The sequence below is a fragment of the Columba livia genome, chromosome 3 (genome assembly GCF_036013475.1).
Source record: "Columba livia isolate bColLiv1 breed racing homer chromosome 3, bColLiv1.pat.W.v2, whole genome shotgun sequence".
NCBI classification, from domain to species: Eukaryota; Metazoa; Chordata; class Aves; order Columbiformes; family Columbidae; genus Columba; species Columba livia.
The window spans coordinates 45,890,345-45,913,531 of NC_088604.1; the positions used below are offsets into that span (position 1 = coordinate 45,890,345).

The following is a 23,187-nucleotide window of genomic DNA, read 5'->3' on the forward strand; positions in this document are numbered from 1 at the left end:
AGTGAGGCTTTTCTGAGGCACTACTAAGCTGTACTTACCGAGCTGCACCAGCTCATTAGACTTCAAAAACAGTCCAAATAAACTAAAACTACAAATTTGGGTTTATACTGCCAAATAAAGAGTTCACATGCTTCCAAAGCGGAAGTGGTCCCAGTATTTTTCCTGCTGTACATGTGGACGTCTCCAAGTCTCTGGAAAATTCAGGCTAACCACCTTCTCTCTCTCATTTCATTTTCAATCTTATTGACTACGGAACATACAGTAGAAGTCATTAAGCTACATTTCACAGTTTATGGTTTTAATGGTTTTGCCACATTAGATGCACAACATTTTCAAGCATCAAAAACTAGGCTTTGCTATCTAACATTTCATAAAGATAATAAAAGTTAATGAGCGCTCCTGATCTATGATCTGACAAGACATCTGTTCTGTTCTTTCCGAGACAGAACACTCACCCTGCCTTGTTCTGGCACAGTGGGAGAGAACAAATATAAACTAATTAATCATTCTAAACTATAAAGCTATATTAAGTTATAGTTTCTCAACAGGCTTTTCATACCCCGTTGCTAATGGGGCACAAGTGTCCAAAAATGCTCTTTCAATGCAATAATTAAATCCTGCTGTCTTCACATGGTCAACTGCAGCAGACAGCACTGTTTAGCATTTCAGCAGGCAAAAAATCTGTTCAAAACAAGCAATAACAAGGTTGCTTTTATATCAAGAGCCCAGTATCAAGAGCTCTATTCTCATTTTCTGTCTTTTCATTGTGCTTTTTTATTACAGGAGTATTTTAACAAAATTTCATTCTGACCTATCAAGGGAGTATTTGGTACAAATATTACAAGAAATACTACAAGATACTTCTTATGGGACATGACTAACATCAGTACAGGAGAGGAAGAATTGATCTGCTCCTGAACCATTCGTGAGGCTGTACCAGGGAGATCTCTCATAGGGAACCAGTGAGAACATTAAAACCCCCCACCGTTGCATTTCAAAACCCGTTGCCAAGCATTTCAAGAATATTGTTTGCGAGCAAATTCAGCTTGTTGGTACCTATGTCACCTACAGCATAATACAAAAGTATAAGCGCAAAAGAAAAATAATTTGATTCTTTTTCCCCCCTCCACTCAGCATCATGGTATAACATGTTTTGGACACTACGCAGGAGTACGCAAGGTTTCAATTTCCTGCAAACCAGTGCATATTACCATGAAGGAGAACAGGTGAAAGGAAAAAACAAAAAACAAAACCAAAAAAAACCAACACAAACAAAACAAAAAACCACAGAGATTGCATAGTTAACAAACAACAGTATTTACAGTAAAACCCTTGGATAAAAAATCCAATTTACATAAAGAAAACAAATACCCAACAAATACCTCGTCTTACTGTCCTGCATCAATCTACCTTGCAGAGGCACACAAAGAAATAACCTCTATAGCCAGGGAACCAAGCACCACCCAACTGTGCAGAAAAGCAAAGTATTTTCACTAACTGAAAGATTCAAGATAACTGAGATTTAACACTAAACCCCACAACGGCTTCAAACATCTGACCTGTCTAAATAGTCTAAGCTTCCTAGAGCGTGCTAGAGACAAAGAGCATCTCTCCACTGACTGAATCAGTCAAACCAGCTCTCACCGGATTGCTCTGCTGGAAGAGCCTGCTCTTTTGGCTGAATAAAAGCAGTTTTCTCTTTAAGTTGCAGCCACAAATACTGCATAAGAATTTAAATCAACATTTATGAGTACATACAGAACTGAAAGGGAATAAAGCTAATAAGTCTATGCATAAAGCTTTGCCTAAAGAAAAACTATCATGGCACCACTGAATCAGATGGTCCACAGATTTCTCTCTTGCCCCAGAGAGGTTATGTATGCTTTAGATTAAAATAAGCATAATCTGGAAAAAAAATAAAAAAGCTCCATGTAAGCAGCCGAGACAGATCAGCTGGTGAACACAGGTTACATATGTATTAGCACCTTGGTGTAGGAAAACATGAATAGATCAGTAGAAAACAGTTTGTACTGAGGATCTGAATCCCAAAAATTATGTGTCTGGGCGGTTCCCTATGCCTGAACTCATTTACTAACTCTTCAGATCGCCTCTTCAGGTCAGTCAGGTCTTGCAAACATAATCAGATGTTCATCCATTAGCATCTGGGACACTTCTGGATCATGTTTTTCTGTTTAGTTTCACCTGGCGAGAATCCAGTTTGCATTCTCTAAAGCAAAAGCATGAAAAGTAGGGATGACCAGATTAATTACAAAATACCCCAAACAAAACCAAAAACCCACTCCAGGCCTGAATCAAAACAACAATGCAGATGTACCCTCTGGTCCCTAAAAAGCACTTATGCAAATGCATCATCTACCCCAACACGTGCAGCTACTTACCATCAAAAACAAATGCTGACGAGCCACTGCCGTGTCTTTTTATGTATTATTGGAGTAATAAATTCTAATTTTATATAAATTTTGACATGAAATTCTAATTATTATTGTCTTCCCATTAGCCTCAATAAGCTCAAGTTCCTTCCTTGCGCATTTGCTTATGTCCATCCCTACCCTTTTGCAATACCTTCTCAAATGCTGCTTTCATGACAATTTAAATTATAGGAAGATGAATAAAATCCTGGGGAAAAAAAAAAAGAATAAACCACCCACAAAGACACACAAACATGTCATATTCAGATTCTGGTAAAAATATTAAAATTTAATAATACCTTCTGAACATACCATTATGTCAAGGGAAGAGTAAAGGCATTCAAACATGTGGATATAGATCTTAAATAATATTTACAAATTCTAAACTGCAAGTTGACTATAAAGTCACAAATACTTTAAATATTTAGTAGAATATAGTGTAAATTCTAATATAAATTAGGTACCAACTTCATCTGTTATTTTTTCCAGTGATAACAGTCTAATCTTTACATACCATATACATTAAAATACTAAAAAGTTATAAAATTTTGTTTCTGTTACTATGCAAAGAAATGGAAAATACATCAGATCTGTCTTACTGTACAATATCCAAATTGAACTTTCTGTAGTGTTCTCTGCAAAAATAAATGGCACTTTCACATGCAACAAGGCATAAAGTACAAGTCTGTCCATTAGTAGTATGCCAACTGAGTGCAAAGTAAACTAAAACACAAATGTCATTCAACCATATAGTTGAAAAAATAAAAAAAGTAAACCATGGAAAGAGATTCTGACAAACTTTTTGATCCAGACTGAAGTAATAATGAAAAGCATGTAAACTGATTTCCATACAGATCTGTCATTTTAAAAAATGAAAGTACAGGATACTGAGAGGTTTGTCATGACAGTATCAAAGTTACTTTGACAACATTGAATGGAGGAAAAGTTGATGATCCTGCACGAATTCTGAAGCCCAGCCCTGCCCATGGGCTGCAGCATCTTGTCTGCTTTTCCACTGACAGTTTCCAAAATTACTTCTGCCACATGGACTTGCACATCAGCGGTCAGATGAATTTTCCAGACCTCACTATGCCATTGTGTAACCATAGCTTCCACAATGCAATGCCACAAGAAGCCTGTCCTTCAGGATTTCTTTACTTGGGTATTCAGGTAACTTGAGCATATTGATACTGAAAAGAAAACAAGAAAACCACATCACAGTTCAGCAAAAAACCCAAGAGTAAAGTTTTCTGATTGAAAACCCTGAAGATGTCATATTTATGAAAGAAAACAAACATGTGCCACATTACAGTACCATCAAGCATTCAAATATATTGCAGGACATAAAGGGGTTTTTTCACTTCAGTAAACTGTAATACAACAATTTAACTTGAATATTCCCTTATTGATCCCACTGCCTTTAGTTAAGCAAAATGAAGTAGTAAACAATGAGCAAACATAATGCAACATCATCTTGGTTAAACTGCATCAATTCTATGCTGGATAGGGAAAATTCAACAAACCATCTAAACTTTTTTTGGCCTTTTAGTTAAACTGTTCAAAATAACTATACTTTGACTGAGACTGACATGGAAAAGCTCCATTTTTAAGGTATCTCAATGAGACTAGTGAACATACCATGTGCTTGATGTTGGTAAAAGATTTGCAGTATATGGCACAGCAGCAATTGTAAAATTTTGCAATCCACTGCCACCCATTATGTGGGCAAAGCCACCATGAGGCACCCTGGAACTGAGAAAATTCACAGAAATTAGACCATTACAAGAATGTTATAGGCCAAAAAACAGAATCTTTACACTGCAAATATCTCTTATTGCTACATGTGACTTGTTACTAATAATTTCATCAAGCTTCCCCCTTTCTTACCCATATCAAAGTTCTCTTTGTCTAAATGCTTTTAATTACAATATTGAATAATGCATTTGTCTATTTACACTAGGCATCAAATTGTCTGAATGATATTTTGGAGAATTCTGTTTGCAAAGAGGAACCACTTGTACAACCAGTTTTTATAACAGATCATTCATTACCTAAGTTCAGGCAAACACCTATGGTTATGTATCTTTACAGTAAGAAATACTGCATCATAAAGCAGTTTATTCTTCAATAACTACCTGTGGAACAACTGACCAGTGCCCTTGACACGCCTTTTCATTTAGTACTTCAGACCATATATTTCAAGTAACTAATAAAAGCATTACATCAGTCACATTATCACCCAGTGACAACCTGTGGCAAAACCAGAACTCATTGAAAAAAAAAATCACTAGCAACTTCAGGAATGCATTCTCACTTAGTCATATTACTAATGATTTTTTATTTTTACCAATATATTATCTAAGGATTACTCAGGGTGTAAATGGACAACAGCCATGGAGTCGTCACAGTCCCTTCCTATAATTTTAAACTAACAAAGGCAAACAGAATAAAATTCAGGTATTTGTATAACATCAAGTTCAGATGGTATGCATTACAAGATAACGTTGGCACAGCCCTCTCACACACACAAAAAAAAACCCACCAACCCACACCACTATAAGGAAAGGATAAGGACTAAAACAAGTTGACTGTGAACCAGCAATGCATCCTTGTATCCAGCAGCCTTTTGGGCTACATCAGGAATAATGTCACCAGCAGGCTGAGGGAGGTGATCCTTTCCCTGTACTCAATGAGGAACACCTGGAGTGCAACTCCAAGCTCCCCGCTACAGGAGGGACAGGGACATCCTGCAGCAAGTTGAGCAAAGGGCCACAAAGACAGGAAGGGCCTGGAACACCCCAACACAGGAGGAGAGCGAGCTGGAACTGTTCAGCCTGGAGAAGACAAGGCTCAGGGGAATCTGATCAATAGACATAAATACCTGAAGGAAGGAATAAATAAGACAGAGCACAAGTCTCAAGATGGAGCACCCAGCGGTGCACAGTGATAGGGCAGGAGGCAACAGGCACAAATTGAAATCCAGGAAATTCCATTTAAACATGGGAGAAAAAACAAACACTTTTATACTGTGAGGTGGTCAAACACTGGAACAAGTTGCCCAGAGAAGCTGAGGGGTCAGTGCCACTGGAGACAGTCAAAACCTGACTAGACAAGACCTTGAGCATCCAGCTCCAGTCAACCCTGCTCTGAGTATGCAGCGGGACCAGACAATTGCCAGAGGTCCCTTCCAACCTGAACTATTCTGCAATTCTGTAGCTAGCAAAGAAAGAATCTGTTAAAACAAAATAAGCATTCCATAGAATATATAACAGCTCTTAGAATTTTGGATTACAGGTACTTACATTAAAAACAATATTTCCATAGTCACAAAACCACATTGACTGTAAAAACCAGGAGTAAGAACAGAAAAGACAAATGAAGTAATATTTCCACTCACAGTAAAACTACTTCGCAAAAATGCAGGAGAGCAAGGGTTGCCACTGCCACATGTTAAGGAGCTAGGAAGAACTCACAGTAATACTTTTTAAACATACTTTTAAGAGCTAGCTATAGTATCCAACACATAAATCTGTATCATCTAGCTTAATAACAGCAATGCTGGCCATATAGTTCTGGGCACTGGTATACAAGGCAATCGCTATGGGGGAAGGACTGATTATTTGCAGCACACTATTTCTGACATACAAACAGAATTGTGCTCACAGCCACGGTTCAGAACAGTTGTAAAGATTTTACAGCGGTACTCTTTTATATCGTGGGTTTGGCTCACATTCCTAATACAGTGCTGCCTCCCCTGCAGTGACTTTTTTTTCTCCTTTGATGAAACAAGAGAATTCTGCATTCAAATCAGCAATAAAACACAGACCTAACTGTTGAAAAATTATAATTTAGCCCACTATTAGATAAAAGTTTTTACAATTTAACTTATTACCACGTTTTTCATACAACAGGTCAAAATTATTTAGTATGCAAGTAACAGCTGCCAACTTATGCCTCCAAGAATGAGTTTTCTTTCCAAGCAAAACACTGCCGACACAGTAAAGGGAGCGTTTCAAATATGTGCAAATACCTCAAGATCTTACCTCTCTTACTGCATGTGCAAAGAGCCTTCAGCAAGAGCAACAATACAATCTCACAGCTTTGGAAACTTCAACACTATTAAAATGTTTAAGCTTACATCTGAATCCTCCTAACTTTTCCACCTATTCTCCCACTTACAGATTTTGCATATATTTATTTAAAACAAAAACAAAGTAGAAGTGATACTTTAAGACAGGTTTTTTTTTTTCTTTTTAAAAGCAGTCATATATATTTAACACATTTATCAAATATGTTGAATTTCCCTTAAAATAGCACATAGCTTAATGGTCAACTGTCTTCTAAGAAGTTAAATGGCAATCCTGACACCTGCAAAATACCAATAAAGTAGAATTTATCATAAACTGTCAACATTCCCTCCGTTAACTAAAAACCTGATCAAAAGTTGCCAATGGATAATTAACAATAATTTAGCCAAATACTATTACAAATACCAAACAGATCAAGAGAAGGAAAAAAGTAAAAGCATGTAGCATTGGCAACATGACCTCAAACAGCTGTCAGCACAGAAAAAGTAGGTGGTACATAAATTAATTTTCAGATCCCCAACATGAGGCACAAGAATATTCAGGGTTTTTTTGAATGTGCCATGACCTCCAAACACACAGAATCTGCTATTCAAACATTGGTCATGACAGTTACTTTACTGTTAAAAGACGTCTCAAAATTGGCATTAATGATGAACGCAATGGTATCTCCACTGAAATTACCAAAGCAAGACTTCACTACACTGAAGACAAAAAGGGGTAAGAATGGGGGAAGAAGACAAAAGTCAAAGTTTGAAAATATTTTGAGATGTCAGCAAAACAATGAAGAAATAATCATAAATATAACTCACTAAATATAATTTCACTAAATCAATTTTGTAGTCTTTGACTGGAAAGAAAAAGCAGTACCACTTCACACACACACACAAAAATCAAGTAAGCGAATATGCAGAAGAGATTAAAGGGAAATGGAAATAACAATGAAAAATTTGAATGAACCTGCCAACTGGCACATACAAATTCTTCACTAAGAAAATGCAATCCCAGAAAGAGATCACAGTTTGAAATCAGGTATACATTTAGTGTACGAACTTACTTAAGATACTGGCCTGGACTAGACTAACTGGTGTTAGACAACTCAGACAATTCAGCATCTAAATCTTCCATGCTCAGAAACTAGGAATGTCTGGCGATTTGTGTGCAAAAATGCCAACTGCATACCAATATTAGAGGTAACTTTCACAAGTTCAATTTTTATGGAAAAATATACCTGTTGCATTTCAATAACCTAAGAAAAAACACAATGGGTACTAGCTGATAAGAAAAAAATACAAAGTCATTTGTTTTCAAATTTCAGCCCAGAGTTCTTAAAAGAGATACCAAAAATTTCCATCCTACTAACAAGAAATAGGTAAGAACGAGTCAGTGATTTGTGAGCAAAATGAATGGTGCTCAAGCACGTATTCATCAGACAACATAATTGTTTACTTGATAGAAAGCGTCCCTTAGAATCCAGTAGATTAGCCCAAATGCCATCAAAATAGTGAATGCCATTTGAGTACCATTTGGAATGTTTTAAGAAGCATTTCAAACATGACCTTACATTCTAAAGACCCTTATTTGCTACCTAGTTTTAGAAACAGGCTAGTCCACTAAAAATGACAGACCAGCAGCTGACATGCAACAGTTGTGCAGCTGGAACTGCAGGAGTCATTTCTGCAGAGGACAAAAGATTGATGTGCACATAAACAGCTTCTTAAATTATCTGTGATCCCTAAAAACAATGAAATTCATAATAAATCAAGAGAAACTATTAGAATTTAAAACTCTGCCATTTCATGATACATCCGTGACTGTGAAATTCCTTGGTATAAAAGACAAGGTTTGATAATCTTAATTTGTAACCACAAAACTTAAAAACAAAAGGTCAACTACTCTACAAATCCTAGACTATGAAGGGAGTATCAAATTAGAAGATGGTGCCATCTCTACCTGCCGCCAGAAAAATACATGAATTACACAGCTCAGGTGCCACATATATACGGATTCACTTTGCAAAATGTCTGTGTACACAAACTCAGCAACTTACTCACTTCACAGGGGCATTCATTACTCAAAACCTTTCCCCACTGCCCCCAAAATCATAAAAAAAAAATAAAAGTGGCTTTCCCTGAAGAACAACTAGAATTTAGGACAGAAATCCTATATAAAGCAAACACAGTCTTGCATAAGGTTACATCTTCACTTGATCTTGACACACTGCACTAATGTTAAATTCAACTCAGCTTTAGGAGAAGGATGTTCTGTTTACACTGATTGAAGTGATACCCTGTTATCTCGTATATTAAAGCTTATATTGATTACTGGAGAAGCCAGGAGCCACATAAATATGCAGCAGGAAGAAGAACATAAAGAGCAGTTAAATTCACTATTGCCTTGTTAAAAATTGCCTGGGACAGCAATTTAACTATACAAAGGGCTCTTGCAAAGTAGTCAAGTATAATAACAAACCAATCAATCGTTTTGCTGGCAATACAAGCAGCAAAAGTATTAACACACACTTTGTCTACTTTGATCAACAGATTGAACACTGAAGTATGCAAAACAGTTTCTAGTTAGGTGATCTTGTATAGTAATCTGAAGTCTCTTGATGTATTTCAGAGTATTCGGACAATGCATTCGATGCTACAGAAGAGTTTCTCACCTGCCAGTAACAAACTGTAACAGCAATATTCTCTCTTCCTGAGTTAGCTCTTCCACAACGTCCCAGAACCACTAAATGAAAAATAAATTAGCCTGTATTTTCTGTTAAATACTTGCAGTACTTGAAAACAAACTGGTAAAACAATAAATGGAATATTTGTGTTTCTTACTCAAATTATGGAAATTTTCACATGAAATTCATATATAATTAAGTCCCCTAGTACAGGAACATAGTACAAAAAACCTCCACAAATTTCAGCCAAAATAAGCTTCCATAAATACATAGAGAAAATGACAACAACAACAAAAGTATATATTTTTTTTTTTCGATTAAAATGCAGCAGTCTACGTTATTTAAAAAAAAAAATAAATTTACCTGTATAACTTGGTCTCCTCTCTCATAGCCACTGGTGTATTCTGTATTGTTTAACCAATCATTCACATCAATTTCTGGCATACCAGACAGCAAAAGCTCCTTCACAAGAAGTACAGAGATTGTGACCACTAATTTCAAGTGTTTATGCTATTTTAAAAAGCAATGTTTAGTTGCAACCTTATGGAACCTACAACTAAATTTTAATAAAATAAGATCCTTGAATTCAGGTAACTTCACATGATCAGTTTAAATTTAAGCACACAGTATCAAGAGGTAGAAATTATTGCCAAAGACCATAAGAGGAAAAAAAAGCTCTGAGCTTCGGCATGACTGGAAGTGAAAACTGAGATGTCTCAGTTACAGAAGATCAAACCACCACAAAATGTACTGGAATTTGATTTTGTGACTCAGAAAGAGTAAAGACAACAGACAGCATCTCCTTACTTTTAAAGAACTTCTGCACTCCTGAAGGAAAACATTACAACACTCAGAGGCCACAACATACTGATCCCATTTTGAAATTACAGTTTAAGATATTTATCACCGGTACATGAAGTCATGATGTTCCAAAATGTCATTCTAAGCAAGCAGGATAAGCAAGAATACACATATTGAGATCCTCACTGATAGATAGCCAAGAAGCAAAACCAAAGTGAAAGATACAAAATCATTAATTTGTTCATACTGAGCTTTACTTCTATGTCATTACACTATTAATGAAGTATGCTGAACAAAGTATTTTTAAAAGGTATAGGCATTTGTGCTTACCAGTTCATATTCATCAAAAAGCTGGATCAAAGATGGTGGAATGAACATATGGAAGCCTTGTAAAAAGGCATTTATCTGAGGCTGAATGGCTCTTGTCATTCTGAGCTCTGTGACAAGCTGGACATACTCAGCCTGCAATGAAAACAACATTAAGATATGTAACAGCAGAAACACATAGTGCTCACACAAACTCACACACATACATGCAGTCCTCAATACATTACAAATCTCATCTACTCTAAGATATTAAAGAGTCCCTATGCACTTTTCACACATGGAAGCAACCCAAAATTACTCAAAACCCCCTCTGAGTTTAGAGCCCCTTCTGGTCTTCCCCTTTCCTTCCTTCCTTCCAAAGACAATTCCCAAACATTAGTGTTTTAATCCTAAGACAAATCAGTCAAAAACCAGGGACTTGGACTAAAAGAAAAGAAGTGAATAACACTTAGTTTGCCATGCCTGCATCTAATACAACCACCATTGTGATCATCTGAACACATAAACAAGGTATTGTCTGTAAAGAAAATATTCTATTAAGCAAACTGACAAAACTTACTTACTCCTGCAAGCTTTGTTGTCATAATAACAATTACAACTTTTTAAAGAAAGTTTTGAAAATATTCTCAGTTTTTAAAAAGAAAAAAAAGGAAAAGAAAAAAACACCACAGAAAAGCACTTCTACCATAACCATGTGAATGGATGATATCATAGTTTGCCTGCTTTAGAGATCTGGGGGCTTTGTCACCTTTAAAAAACGCCAGTTAAAAAAGGAATCCACCAGAACTTTGCTTTTGTTGAAAAGACAAAAGCCTAGGAGGCAGGTAATGAAGGAAGGTTTTTAGGATGAGATATTGCCTACATTACAGCTGTATAAAAATGTCTCATTTACCCCAACAAAACTATGCAAGTCTAATAAAGTTTCTTTACTCAGGAAAAGAGACTTCTATTTGAGAACAAAATTTATTCCTAGATTATTTAAGGTATTCAGTTTCAAAGTAATGCTTCACCTCCCTAATAATGATTTTTAATATAACATGAAACAAATCATCCCAACTATCACCTTCCTTCCAGACAATAATCTTACAAAAATACCATCCTGATGTTTAACTTTAAAAAACATTAACCTAAATTTTTAGGTTCTGAACCTACACAACAGCAACCAAGCTTTTTTTCTTTCCTCCCTTTCAGAAAAACAGAATGAAGTACGAAACATTTCAAAACAGAAGAATCTTTTTCAAAGGCAATTCCTGGCATTGACAGAAGTATAGAGGGGTTCTCATTTGCTTGGCATTGGAAGGTATTTTTAAATGCATTACCACCATTTTATTAGAGTGAGAAGACAATTAATTTGTAAAGTGCTCTGAAGAAGAGGAACATTATACAATCATATCTTCAACTGCAGAGCTGTTCCCGAAAATCGAGTTTCAATCTAGGAATCTCCCTAGGTTGCTTCTACTGTCAGTGGCACCAAGGACACCTCCCTTGGCTAAAGAATTAGAGGGGAAGCCAAAGGAGATTAATTGCACTAGACAAAAGCAGACTCTGTGAATATATTTTAGGAGCTATAGGAAGAAAGCAGAAACTTTAGCAGTATCAGGACTACAAATAGTGTTAACACTGCTCTTCAGTGATCAGAAATACTTTTTTTACATTTCTCTAGTTGCTGTTACATAAATTGGGCTATTCAGAAAACAGGGTTGTAGAAAGAAAAAAAATCACAACCTTATTTTTTTTAAATCCACTAGAAAAAATAAGACAAAAACTTATTGTCTCCATTTCAAAAATATTTACATTGAACACTTTCATTATGACAGAAAACAGTTGTTGTGCTTTAGATGCAACAAGAAATGTCTTAAATAGCCTGGAACAGCCAAGCATCCTGACTATCAGCCCACTGAAAGCTCTGGTGCACCCAACTCCCATAATATACACCACTAAACAACAACAATGAAAGAGTCAATTTTTTTTTTCCCTCTGTTCACTTCATTTACATTTTATTCCCTCTCAGAAGCCTTAGGAGTACATTACAAAACAGAAATATTTACATACGCATTCCTACACAATGAATAAAAGGTGTAATCCAACCTTCTTTTAAGAGGGGACATTTGATTGAACACACATGAGATGAGCATCACAAATATGACAACAAAGTCTAGTTTGGATGAGGCGTTGTTTTTTTATTTTCCTTTGAGGTAAATCAAGCAGAGATCATGCTTCCCTGATTTCACAACCCATATACTGTGAGACAAGGATCAATATTCATTATGATGTTCAGATTCAGAGAGCAGCTCCATTCCAAAGCTGTTTGAAAAAAGTACGTAATTTTTTACTGCCAAACAGCACAGCTTACAGACAAGTCCTGGGAGGGCAGAGAAAGCCACTGGGCTGTGAAGACGTGCACCATTTTAAAAATAGCTTATGGCCAAACTTCTACTAGCTCTAATTTTATTTTTTTCCTGAAAAATGATAGAAAGCTACAAAGATATACACAGCAAAGAACAAAGAAATGCACAGGGCAGACACTGGGCAAAGCCTGACTTCATCCTTTGAAGTCTCCCCGTTACCATGACAAAAGGCAGCTGAAACCACTACTATAGCTGATGCTTCAGTTGGAGCTACATGGAGGCTTCAGCTAGAAGACTGGAACATTTGCATCATAAGGTCTCACAACACAGTTGATGTACTACTACACAGTTGATGTACTACTGCCGCTCCTCAATGCGGCACTTACTCTCTTTTATTTTGGTTTTCAGTAAGAGGCAGATGGATTGTTTGGGTGGTTTCTGTGGGTCTTGTTTTAGTTTTGGCATAGGGAGTTTTTGTGGGTTTGTTTGTTTGGGGTGCGTTTTTTTTTGTTTTGTGGTGTTTGTTTTTTAAGGAATAAAGAATCACTCAATGTCTTTTTTTAATGCTATCCTTTAAACAGATAATCTGCTGGTGCACATACACACCAAATTCCTTTAGAAGCTGAATTTTCTTCCCCCAGAGGTACAGCAAATACAATGAGTTTTAAACGGTGATCTTTTATTCCTCTGGTAAAAGATAGATCTCTCTTGCAGGAAAAAAGGTGTTTTATAAAGTAGACACTTTCCTGTTTAACCTGTTAGAACTGCGAAGCTAAAACATACTGCAAAACCACACCACATTAAAGAAAACCGGAAAAATCCCCAAATACCTCTAAAACACAGATCTACAATTTTCAACAATTTGGTTCACCACTGTCAAAATCAGTGAAAAGGAAACAGTGCCATCCTACAGATGCTTGTTGACTTCACATTTTGCATCTTCAGATTCAGAAATCAATATCAAGAGTTTCAAAGCTACCACAACAGTCATTCGTTTCTTACCATCTTTCACATAAAAGCTACGCAAACTCTCATCCCCTCATGCTGCAGCTGAGGAAGGCTGATGTGCTATAATGGATCCATCTGCTCTGCACACCTTCTATCACCCATTCTAGTCTGTGCCCCAAGTCAGAAGCTAACAGAACAAAGTAAGCTGCTAATGACTGAGGGTATCCTCACACGGGCAAATTTCTAACTTCATGTTAACTGATAAGTGTTTTTAAATACTGTTATGAAACCACAATTTGTGTCAAGTACATCTATTTTATACACTGAGAAGCTAGGACTGCCCAGAAATAAGAATCAACATCCTTTTTTCCTCTGATAGGTAATAAAGAAATTAATCATCATTGCCATCACAATTAGACTTGTTTTACCATCTGTATTTTGTCATGAATGACTATATTGTAGGAAGCGGTGTAGAATCAGCCTAACAATATGTATTCCTGTTATTGGAATGACACTCTGCCTTCACAAAAATGAGGATTAAACATACAAGAATCTAGTGCCAATTCCTCCAAGACAAACTCAAATTTTGTTAGAATAAATGCTGACACCAAGCGGCTATTTAGCAATACAGCAGCTGTCTACACGATGCAGCGCTGAGTGAATACAGTGTGCACAAAGTGGGTTAGCTCAGCACAAATTAAAACCAAAACACAAAGCAGACGTAAGGACAGAAAGGGTCAATGATGCAAAAAATTGCAGGTCTACCCAAGGACACTCCTGCAGTTACTCCAAACTATCTGCAGGTAACTGCAGAATTCAATTAGACTGTCTATCTAAATTTCTAGATGATTTTCAAAATCTGGCCATGTTTTTCCATATTCATTTTTGAGCTAATGCTGCAGAGAACTCAGGGACTTACCAAACTGTTACTATTAACATAAATTGAAGAGGTAAGATTATTGCCATACACATTGACTTGCAAATGGCTGAAAAAAAAGCTTCCTGCAGCCTTTTACTCTGCCAGTTATCTGTATGTTACTGTAGAGCAACTCAGGGCCACCAAGTGCCCTGGCAGGCAGCACAGGTTGAAACACACCTACAATTTTACTTTCAACAATTACTATTGTTTTACCTTCCTGATACATACACCCATGACTTAACTTCAGGAATATTTGTAACTTTTAAAATAAATCCTTCCTTTAAAGTTGATCCTATTTCCCTTCCAAAAAGTTTTGTCAGAAAGGAGAACCTCAAACCTGAGCACTTACAGAGATTTTAAATACTACTATTTCTATAACACGCTAAACTAGAAAAAGGGGGAAGAGTGCTGACAACTTTTTTATTTTGTATATTTCCTTCAAAACACCTATACCTTTTATGTTTCTACTTATTTATAAAGTATGTCCAACTGGTTTTCATATACTATCAACTTCTAAATAAACCTGTATACTCACCTTGTTTTCCTGTGTAACGAGAATACTTGCACCCCCCGGCTTCAATGGCACTTCCTCCATTGCTCCAAACACATCAGTCTCAACAGAGAAGGTCAGCTCTAAACCCAGATCACTGATATCATTATCTAAAATCCACTGTAAGTTCTTTGCATACTCTGGATCAATAGATGCTACATCCTGATAATTTACAGGTATACCTAGGGGGAAAAAAAGAAAACAAAGAGACAGAACGCCTCAAATAAATAGGATAAAGCAAAAAGCATTTTACCTTAATATATGGTAGAAGATTGCCCTCTAGAGAGAAACCAGAATAATGCAGTAATAAGAAAAGGCAAAAAGGGATTCACCATTACTAACCACACTACGGCACTACTGCACTTAATTAATTTTAAAAGTATTAAAGCATGAAGTTTCCTCCTTATGTTTTTCTTCCCACTGAAGCAAATGGCATACCACTTGAGCAACAACAATTTGCACAATTTTAGCTTGCTAATGGATTACAGTAAAAGCATGTAAGCACATAGAACACAAGTTAAATTGGTTTCCTAAAAAATCTTAAAGATTTCTACATAGCATTTAGAAACCAAAATATCATATTTATCTATATAAAATCTTTTTCCCCCAGAAAATCATTTAGAAGTGGGGGAGGAGGATAACCTTTCTTTCTGTACTTAGAAAATTATCTTGCTCTTCAGTTTTCTTCTTTTTAATCATGCTTTCCTATGAGATCTACTATACAGTTATATTATATGTATCTATTATATTCTGGTAAAACTTAAATTATTTAATTATTTACTATTAGTTATTTATAGGAACTTTACATTTTCAAACTGAACTTGCAAGTCATTTAGAAGCATTAAGTGGATAGTTGCTAGAAGTTTGATTTTTATCCAAGTATAAAAACTGCCTGTTTGCAGCCCCTTCACAGTCATGGCACTCAAACAAATTTGAACAAACATGCCCAGAACAAGGTGACCCTGAGTTTGCACAAGAAAATGACCCTCTTCAGTATACAATAAAACAAACTCCAATTACTTCAGCTCTGTCACAACAGATACTTGAACTCTACCAAGTCAGAGAAATATCTGGGGAAAAAGGGCAGGGGGTAAGAGTGGTAGCAGGTTTAGAAAAAAAGCAAGTTGTTGGGAAGCACTCTCGTTTCTTCCCCATGTTCTGCACATTGTGCAGTGTCACAAGGGTGCCCATGAGGAGAAGTGGAGAAGTCATAGCAAGCTGTGGACTGTTGAAGCAGCACCCCAGTGAGTTACACAGAGCTCAAAGGCTAGCAGCTGGTGTAAACATGTCAGTGCAAAAACTGTTCCAGTATTTCCTTGGAAGAGCTGACTGACTAGTGTTGAAATGGTGTGTAAACAAGCTCTAAAGCATTGTTTTTATAATACAATTAAGCAATGCTCCAGTTTAAGAGTGGGATAGATAATTTACTAATGAATTTTCATGGTCATATATCTCAAAAAAAAAAAAAAAAAATCTAACTACTGTCTAGTAGTTTCTAGACGACTTTCACTATTGCCAACTAGTAAGCATGTGAGCATTTCATATATGAAATGTGGAAATAATGATGTCTCTGGGGGATATAAGCAAAATATGTGGGAAAGGAGACTGAAAAGTAGGAATCAGGCCTTTACAGAAGGAACCAAATCAAGCATTATGATGAAACTATACTCAGAGCCAGCATGTTGTGAGACCAAAGCACTAAGCTCACTCATTTGCTTGGGAGATATTTTAGCAAGCAACAGACTCAAGCCAGGCAGTTAGAAAGAAATTCCATCAGATTTATCACAACGGAATTTGGATCCCATGAAATACTATTTATCTTTCTCTTGCTATACTCCTAAGGCACCTGTAGTTTGAAGAGGAAGAGAAATCTATCTTAGCATAATTGTGATAAACAGGTATTTCTGTGTGATACAGAACTTCAAAGAGATGCTATAGGTAAGCTCTAAGACAAGTTCAGTAAGTATTCAAAGATCTAAGGCCTCCAGCTCAAAATACACTGACCCAGAAATTAATTTTCACTTTTGTTCATGCCATTTCAGGAAGTATTTTCTATCATACTGTAAAAGAGAGAACTTAAGTCCAACAGCAGATAGCAGTTAGGAATTTATACGCTATGTGCCTTTGTGGGTTGCAGGTGGAAGTTCCCATTTCGAAACAGGAAAGCAATTGTCTCCTTAAACAAAATAGAAAGTAATTGGACAAAAGCACTAGTGAAACTATGTTCTCCTATCCTGTTAAAGCAGAAGGCAGACAGGCAGTTTAAGAAAAACCTAAGAGGCCTTATTCATTTCTGACTATATTTCTGCCTCAGTTCTACATCTGTAATAGAGTGCAGCCCTAATAAACACGAAGACCTATGGAATAATGTTTGATTTCACAGCACACAAAAAAAAAAAAAAAAAATCACACAAGCTATATACCTAACATCTCACAAAGCACATTAGTTGTGTGTTAGCTGGGTCATCACTTCACTTGGTGATCTTTCCTTGTGTACCAGACACTGTCACAGAAAGATCTCAATTCAACACAGTGAAAAAAGGTGATGCACCTACCCGAGTCTCAGAAAAGTTGCCACATTTGTTCACACAGGTTTCAGCTTCTAATTAAGGCACTGCCACATCATGTCTGTCGACTAAAGAGAATAGTTCATATGAAAGGGATTCACACTGTTCCTCAGATACACGAGGTCTTACCATGCAACTGGTGGACTCAGCGCCACCAACAGGAAAAGCTACAGAAAACGAGAATCTCAGTGCAAGGTGAGAAACCAAAGGAACGGAAGCGGTCTCAGGCTTCAAAGGATTTTTTACCCCATTACTTCAGGCCTGATTAGTAGCTGAATGGAGTCTCTGTGTCTGTAACCTGGTAACTGGTGTCTGGCATGAACAACAGTTAGCATAACCCATAGCTAAACCTGAAACAAAAATAAACCAAAAACTCCTCAGGAGCATCCTGCTGCTGTGCAACTTGTGTTCCTTAAGCAAGAAGAGAGGAGATGCACAAAGCTGAGAGAAAAAGCTTTGCAAGGGTTTAAATAAACCACTGTGATTGAGGCAGAAAAAGTAACTACTCTGTGTCTGATAAGTAACAAGTAGTGATAAAAAACCTGTGAACCTTTTGAACTTAAAGAAGCTGAATGTGCACAAACCTCTAGTGAGTTCCAGGATGCCTGTTCAACAGAATGACAAGACCTTATTAAGAGTGATTAGTGAGATCTTGTTAACAGAGACTACTCATTACTGTTTGGTTTGCAATAGTGACTCTAGCAAAATGAAAAAAAGGAAAACAAACAAACCAAAAAAGTAAACAATAGGTCACCTTGTCAATTCAGAAACCAACAAATCCAGTATATAATCACAACTCGAACTAGAAAAGAACCCAAATTCATTAGTAGTCATTCGCAAAAGATGTGACAAGAGCAAAAACTGACTATTCTTCAGGTGTCACAGAACAGCAGAGAAATATGCTTTTATAATTTGTGAATATATCACATGTTCATTAGCCTGTGAGCATCATTCTTGTGCTCACACAGAGGAATCTCTATGTCAGAGGCCAACCTTTAAGTCAGTGTCAAATTGTGCCACACAAAGAAAGATATGTCTACTTTCGAACTACTTTCCTCTGTGAAGATCAATGATTAGGGAAGCTCAATGAAGCATTGCCAACATGGTGCTGCTTCAGATCGGCTGATCCACTGCCTCCTGTCCACTGCACAATCACTCTCCTGCAGCAGAAAGTGGTACTGAGGGAGAAAAGTAAAACACAACCTTTTGTCAAGATCTTGACAAAGATGACTGCGCCTGCACCAAACTGCAACAGTGTTTCCTTACACTTGCAGGGAAAAGAAACAGCGAATCTGAAGTTCAGAGTTGATTTGTCCTGGACTCAGAAAACATCAGAGGAGGATGGCAGGTAGACGGAATGACTACACAGAAACAGTATGAGATGCAAACAATCCCTTGAAAATCTTGCTAGGTCTTAAAGTAAGGAGTGGTTGTTGAGGAAAAGTAAAACTTCCAAAACCAAGCAATCTTATACTTTCAAATAATATTAAAGAACAGTGCTTAAACACCAAGGAAATTGTACATGCAGCTGCAAAGGAATTTATGTACTTAGAGGAGTAACAGGAATGTAAAGGGAATTTACCCTTCCAGCACATCTTCATAAAAAAGGAAAATCTTTTAATGACGATGTAAAACAGAGGCAGCATATTCGACAAAATCAAGAGGCACAAAAGTTCTCAAAGAAGACCACAGATACCACCAGTTAACAGTGGTCCTTCTCTATCAAAAAGTTACATTTTTAGAAATACTTCTGACCAATGCTCCTGAATGCTACACTAAGTGTATGAATTAACTTTCCTCAGGAAGGAGACAGGATGAACACGCACTGGTTCTGAAACACTGTTTCAGGATGTAAGTAGTATTTGTTGGCGTGGGTAGACAAGGAGGTTCGCAACAGAACGGATTCACCTTGTTAAAACATTACATGACTGAAGAACTGCAGGCATAATAAAGAATGTCTGACAAATTTTTGCCAGAGTTTCTAAACATTATCAGCTTTGTAAGTCTGTCCTGAGTTAACTAGGGAATGATTATTTTCATTTCTTGAGAATGACATTACTCGGCAGGACAGATTAATTTCGCAACTGTGATGCGAAGAATTGCATACACCATAAAAACAACTGACTGCACTAGTCTGCCTTTCAGGCACTCCTAGTCAGCAACATTAAAGGCAACTAAATTATACGATTATGCTTTAGACAGATTAATGATGCCTTCTTTGTTTTTAATTTTAGATTCATATTCAAATATAAATTGAAAGATTAGCTATTTTATTACAAGTTGCTAACTGTACAAAATTCCCACACTTTTGCTAATATATTTCTATATTTTGCAACTATAACAGTTCCTAAGAGAGGATCAAGCTGGAATAGTCATTTTTGCCGTATTACGTTGTGATGCTGTGGTACATAAAAGATGAGCATGACATTCATTTCCAAGACTTTTTCACTTTTAACACACACACACACACACACACACACAAGTACAAAAGGAAAAGGTTTACTGTTCAGACAACTGTTATGATTAATAAACAGGATTTTAACCAAAAACATACCAAGAATGTGTTTGTAGAATGACCTCGTGAAGTAGATGTTCACCAACTGCCTGTGATTCAGAGCTAGCCCCAGGATTTGGCCTGCAAAACGGAAGTAGTTCAAATGATCTGGATTTACCGAAGAGTTGCTGTTGGGCTGGAAAGTAGTTCCTATAAAATAAAAATATTTTCATGTTTTATGACTTACTTGTTTGGGTTTTTTAAACGAAGTTCATATTTATCAAATACACTAACACCTGAAGCCACTGAAAGAGCTTTATTTTGGGCTTCTGGAAGATTGACTGGGTTTTTTTGTTTACACCAAAAAGATGTTAGAAAGAAATGTATCAGAATGTAATGACATCCTATTATTATTACAATGACACTGCTTAGCCACTCTCCGAGGTACCACTCTGAAATAATTATCATCAGCATAAGGGTAATCATGATCTGCTAAATTTGGTCCTCTATCTTGCTATATTGCTATGTGCATTTTTTGCTCACTATAATGGGTCATGATTCTATCAACTTGTGATCATGCTCAGCAGAAATATCAGTATCCATCTACTTCCTTCCACCTGGTTCCAGCCAGATGAAGACAGTCCAGTCTTGGTCTCCCTGGAAAAGACCACCTCAAACAGACATTCCTGAACTTTTCCTTTTAACTTTCAGGAACTCTTCTATGCCTCTACTGTTGCCTGAATTCCTTGCCACTTCCCAAGACTTCGTAAGTAGGAAGAAAAACGTTTATCACTGACGATGATGTAAAATCTCTTACTGATAAAGATTTGCTTTATATGAAGCATCCAAAAGACCAGAAGTCAAACACAAGGTAGACCTGTGGAGATCAGCATCTGGTTTTACCACAAAATTAAGTGACTGAAATTCTGGATTTCTAAAAGAAAATAAAGGAATACCTCCACAGTCCTCTTGCACATGCAGAAGAAAGGAAAACACTTTCTATACTGCTCTCAAAGCGTTAAGTCCTTCTACTACCAGGCACAAATAGTACGGAGTCATCAAAACTAACAACTCACTCTCCTCTCACAAAAGAGAAGACAAAAATCAAGGAAACTTCAAATTAAGAAAAATATTTCATCTGTAGTTATAAAAATGTACAAAAATCACTTGTCTGCATATGAGATCAGTTCTGTCAGTATTACTTTTAAAGAGTAACAACCTTATATTCCAAAACCAGTTACTTTTTTCTTGACTTATAAAAATGCTTTTATGAAAGACAACACCCTAAAATTAGGAAAAAAAATGGCAGAAACATACCATCAGCTGACTGGGTAAATAAGGCATAATCTGGGTTAACTATTTCACTGGATAAGATATCAAACCACTCACGCACCACACCCTGTCCCTGGATGTCAAAAGAATAAAACACATTAGTACACAGAACTTTCACTGCACAAAGTTACACTGGATAACCACACATTTTTTAATGAAGTATAAAAGTTATTTTATATTAGGATTTAGTTCAAAACAATACTTGTGAAAGAGAATTAATATTCATACATAAATACCATAAAGGAAAACCATGCCGTTTCACCCACCATGCCTTCTTCTCCATGAAATCTCACGGCAATCCCTTGCTTTAGTTTTGCACAGTTTGCTTTAGACACAACTTCACAGCTACTCCTAAAAATAGAATCTAAATACGAAGCAACAATTAATTTGTTATAATCCAATATATTTCAATGATATACTAATTCCATTTGTAACACAATACCTCTGTGAACCAAAAGGATGTCATTTTCATTTACAGGCCTGTGCACCATGTCCGAATCTGGCTGCCCAGCATGCAGATGTTCATAGAACCATTCACACCGATCTTTAAATGGCTGCAAAACAAGAGGCAAACCATATTACACAGATGCATTCAACTGAATAATTTGTCTCTCATAAGTATGACTGGAAAATGGTTATGCATACTTCTCAACTCACTTTTGAGATGGGCAGAGAGTAACTCGGTGCAACCTCAACAGGATATACGGTATTTTGGGAAGAGGAAAGAACTAGACGTGACCTTGAGCGTTTGCTAAAGTCTGGCATGCAGAAAGGCTGGACGACCAGTTATGCAGAAATATCTATCTGGGTTGCAAACTGGCTTAAGGAGAGAAGCCAGAGAGTGGTAGTCAATGGTGCGGAGTCTAGTTGGAGGCCAGTATCTAGTGGAGTGCCTCAGGGGTCAGTACTGGGGCCAATATTATTCAATATATTCATTAACGATTTAGACGAGGGAATAGAGTGTACTATCAGCAAGTTTGCTGATGACACTAAGCTGGGAGGGGTGGCTGACACACCAGAAGGCTGTGCTGCCATCCAGCGGGACCTGGACAGGCTGGAGAGTTGGGCGGGGAATAACCTAATGAAATTTAACAAGGGAAAGTGTAGAGTCCTGCATCTGGGCAGGAACAACACCAGGTTCCAGTATAGGTTGGGAAATTACATATTAGAGAGCAGTGTAGGGGAAAGGGACCTGGGGGTCCTGGTGGACAACAGGATGACCATGAGCCAGCACTGTGCCCTCGTGGCCAGGAAGGCCAATGGCATCCTGGGGTGTATTAGAAGAGGGGTGGTTAGCAGATCGAGAGAGGTTCTCCTTCCCCTCTACTCCGCCCTGGTGAGACCACATCTGGAATATTGTGTCCAGTTCTGGGCCCCTCAGTTCAAGAAGGACAGGGAACTGCTGGAGAGGGTCCAGCGCAGGGCAACCAAGATGATTAAGGGAGTGGAGCACCTCCCTTATGAAGAAAGGCTGAGGGAGCTGGGGCTCTTTAGTTTGGAGAAGAGGAGACTAAGGGGGGACCTCAATAATGTTTATAAATATATAAAGGGTGAGTGCCATGAGGATGGAGCCAGGCTCTTCTCGGTGGCAAGCAATGATAGGACAAGGGGTAATGGGATCAAGCTGGAACACAAGAGGTTCCGCTTAAATTTGAGAAAAAACTTCTTCTCAGTAAGGGTGACAGAGCACTGGAACAGGCTGCCCAGGGA

At 37.2% G+C, this 23,187-nt stretch overlaps 1 protein-coding gene across 5 annotated transcripts in view; it reads right to left on the minus strand.

Moving 5' to 3' along the window:
- Window positions 1–2,691: 2,691 nt before the first annotated feature.
- Window positions 2,692–23,187, minus strand: part of HACE1 (HECT domain and ankyrin repeat containing E3 ubiquitin protein ligase 1) — a 52,609-nt gene continuing 32,113 nt past the window's right edge. For all 5 annotated transcript variants that reach the window (XM_065056594.1, XM_065056593.1, XM_065056595.1 and 2 more), the window contains 10 exons: window positions 21,920–22,031; window positions 21,744–21,841; window positions 21,463–21,550; window positions 20,206–20,355; window positions 15,070–15,266; window positions 10,323–10,454; window positions 9,555–9,653; window positions 9,180–9,250; window positions 4,068–4,181; window positions 2,692–3,619 (listed from right to left, as the gene is read on the minus strand). In XM_065056594.1, coding sequence (XP_064912666.1) covers window positions 3,517–3,619; window positions 4,068–4,181; window positions 9,180–9,250; window positions 9,555–9,653; window positions 10,323–10,454; window positions 15,070–15,266; window positions 20,206–20,355; window positions 21,463–21,550; window positions 21,744–21,841; window positions 21,920–22,031 — 1,164 coding nt within the window. In that variant the 3' untranslated portion in view covers window positions 2,692–3,516. The remainder of the gene's footprint in view (window positions 3,620–4,067; window positions 4,182–9,179; window positions 9,251–9,554; window positions 9,654–10,322; window positions 10,455–15,069; window positions 15,267–20,205; window positions 20,356–21,462; window positions 21,551–21,743; window positions 21,842–21,919; window positions 22,032–23,187) is intronic.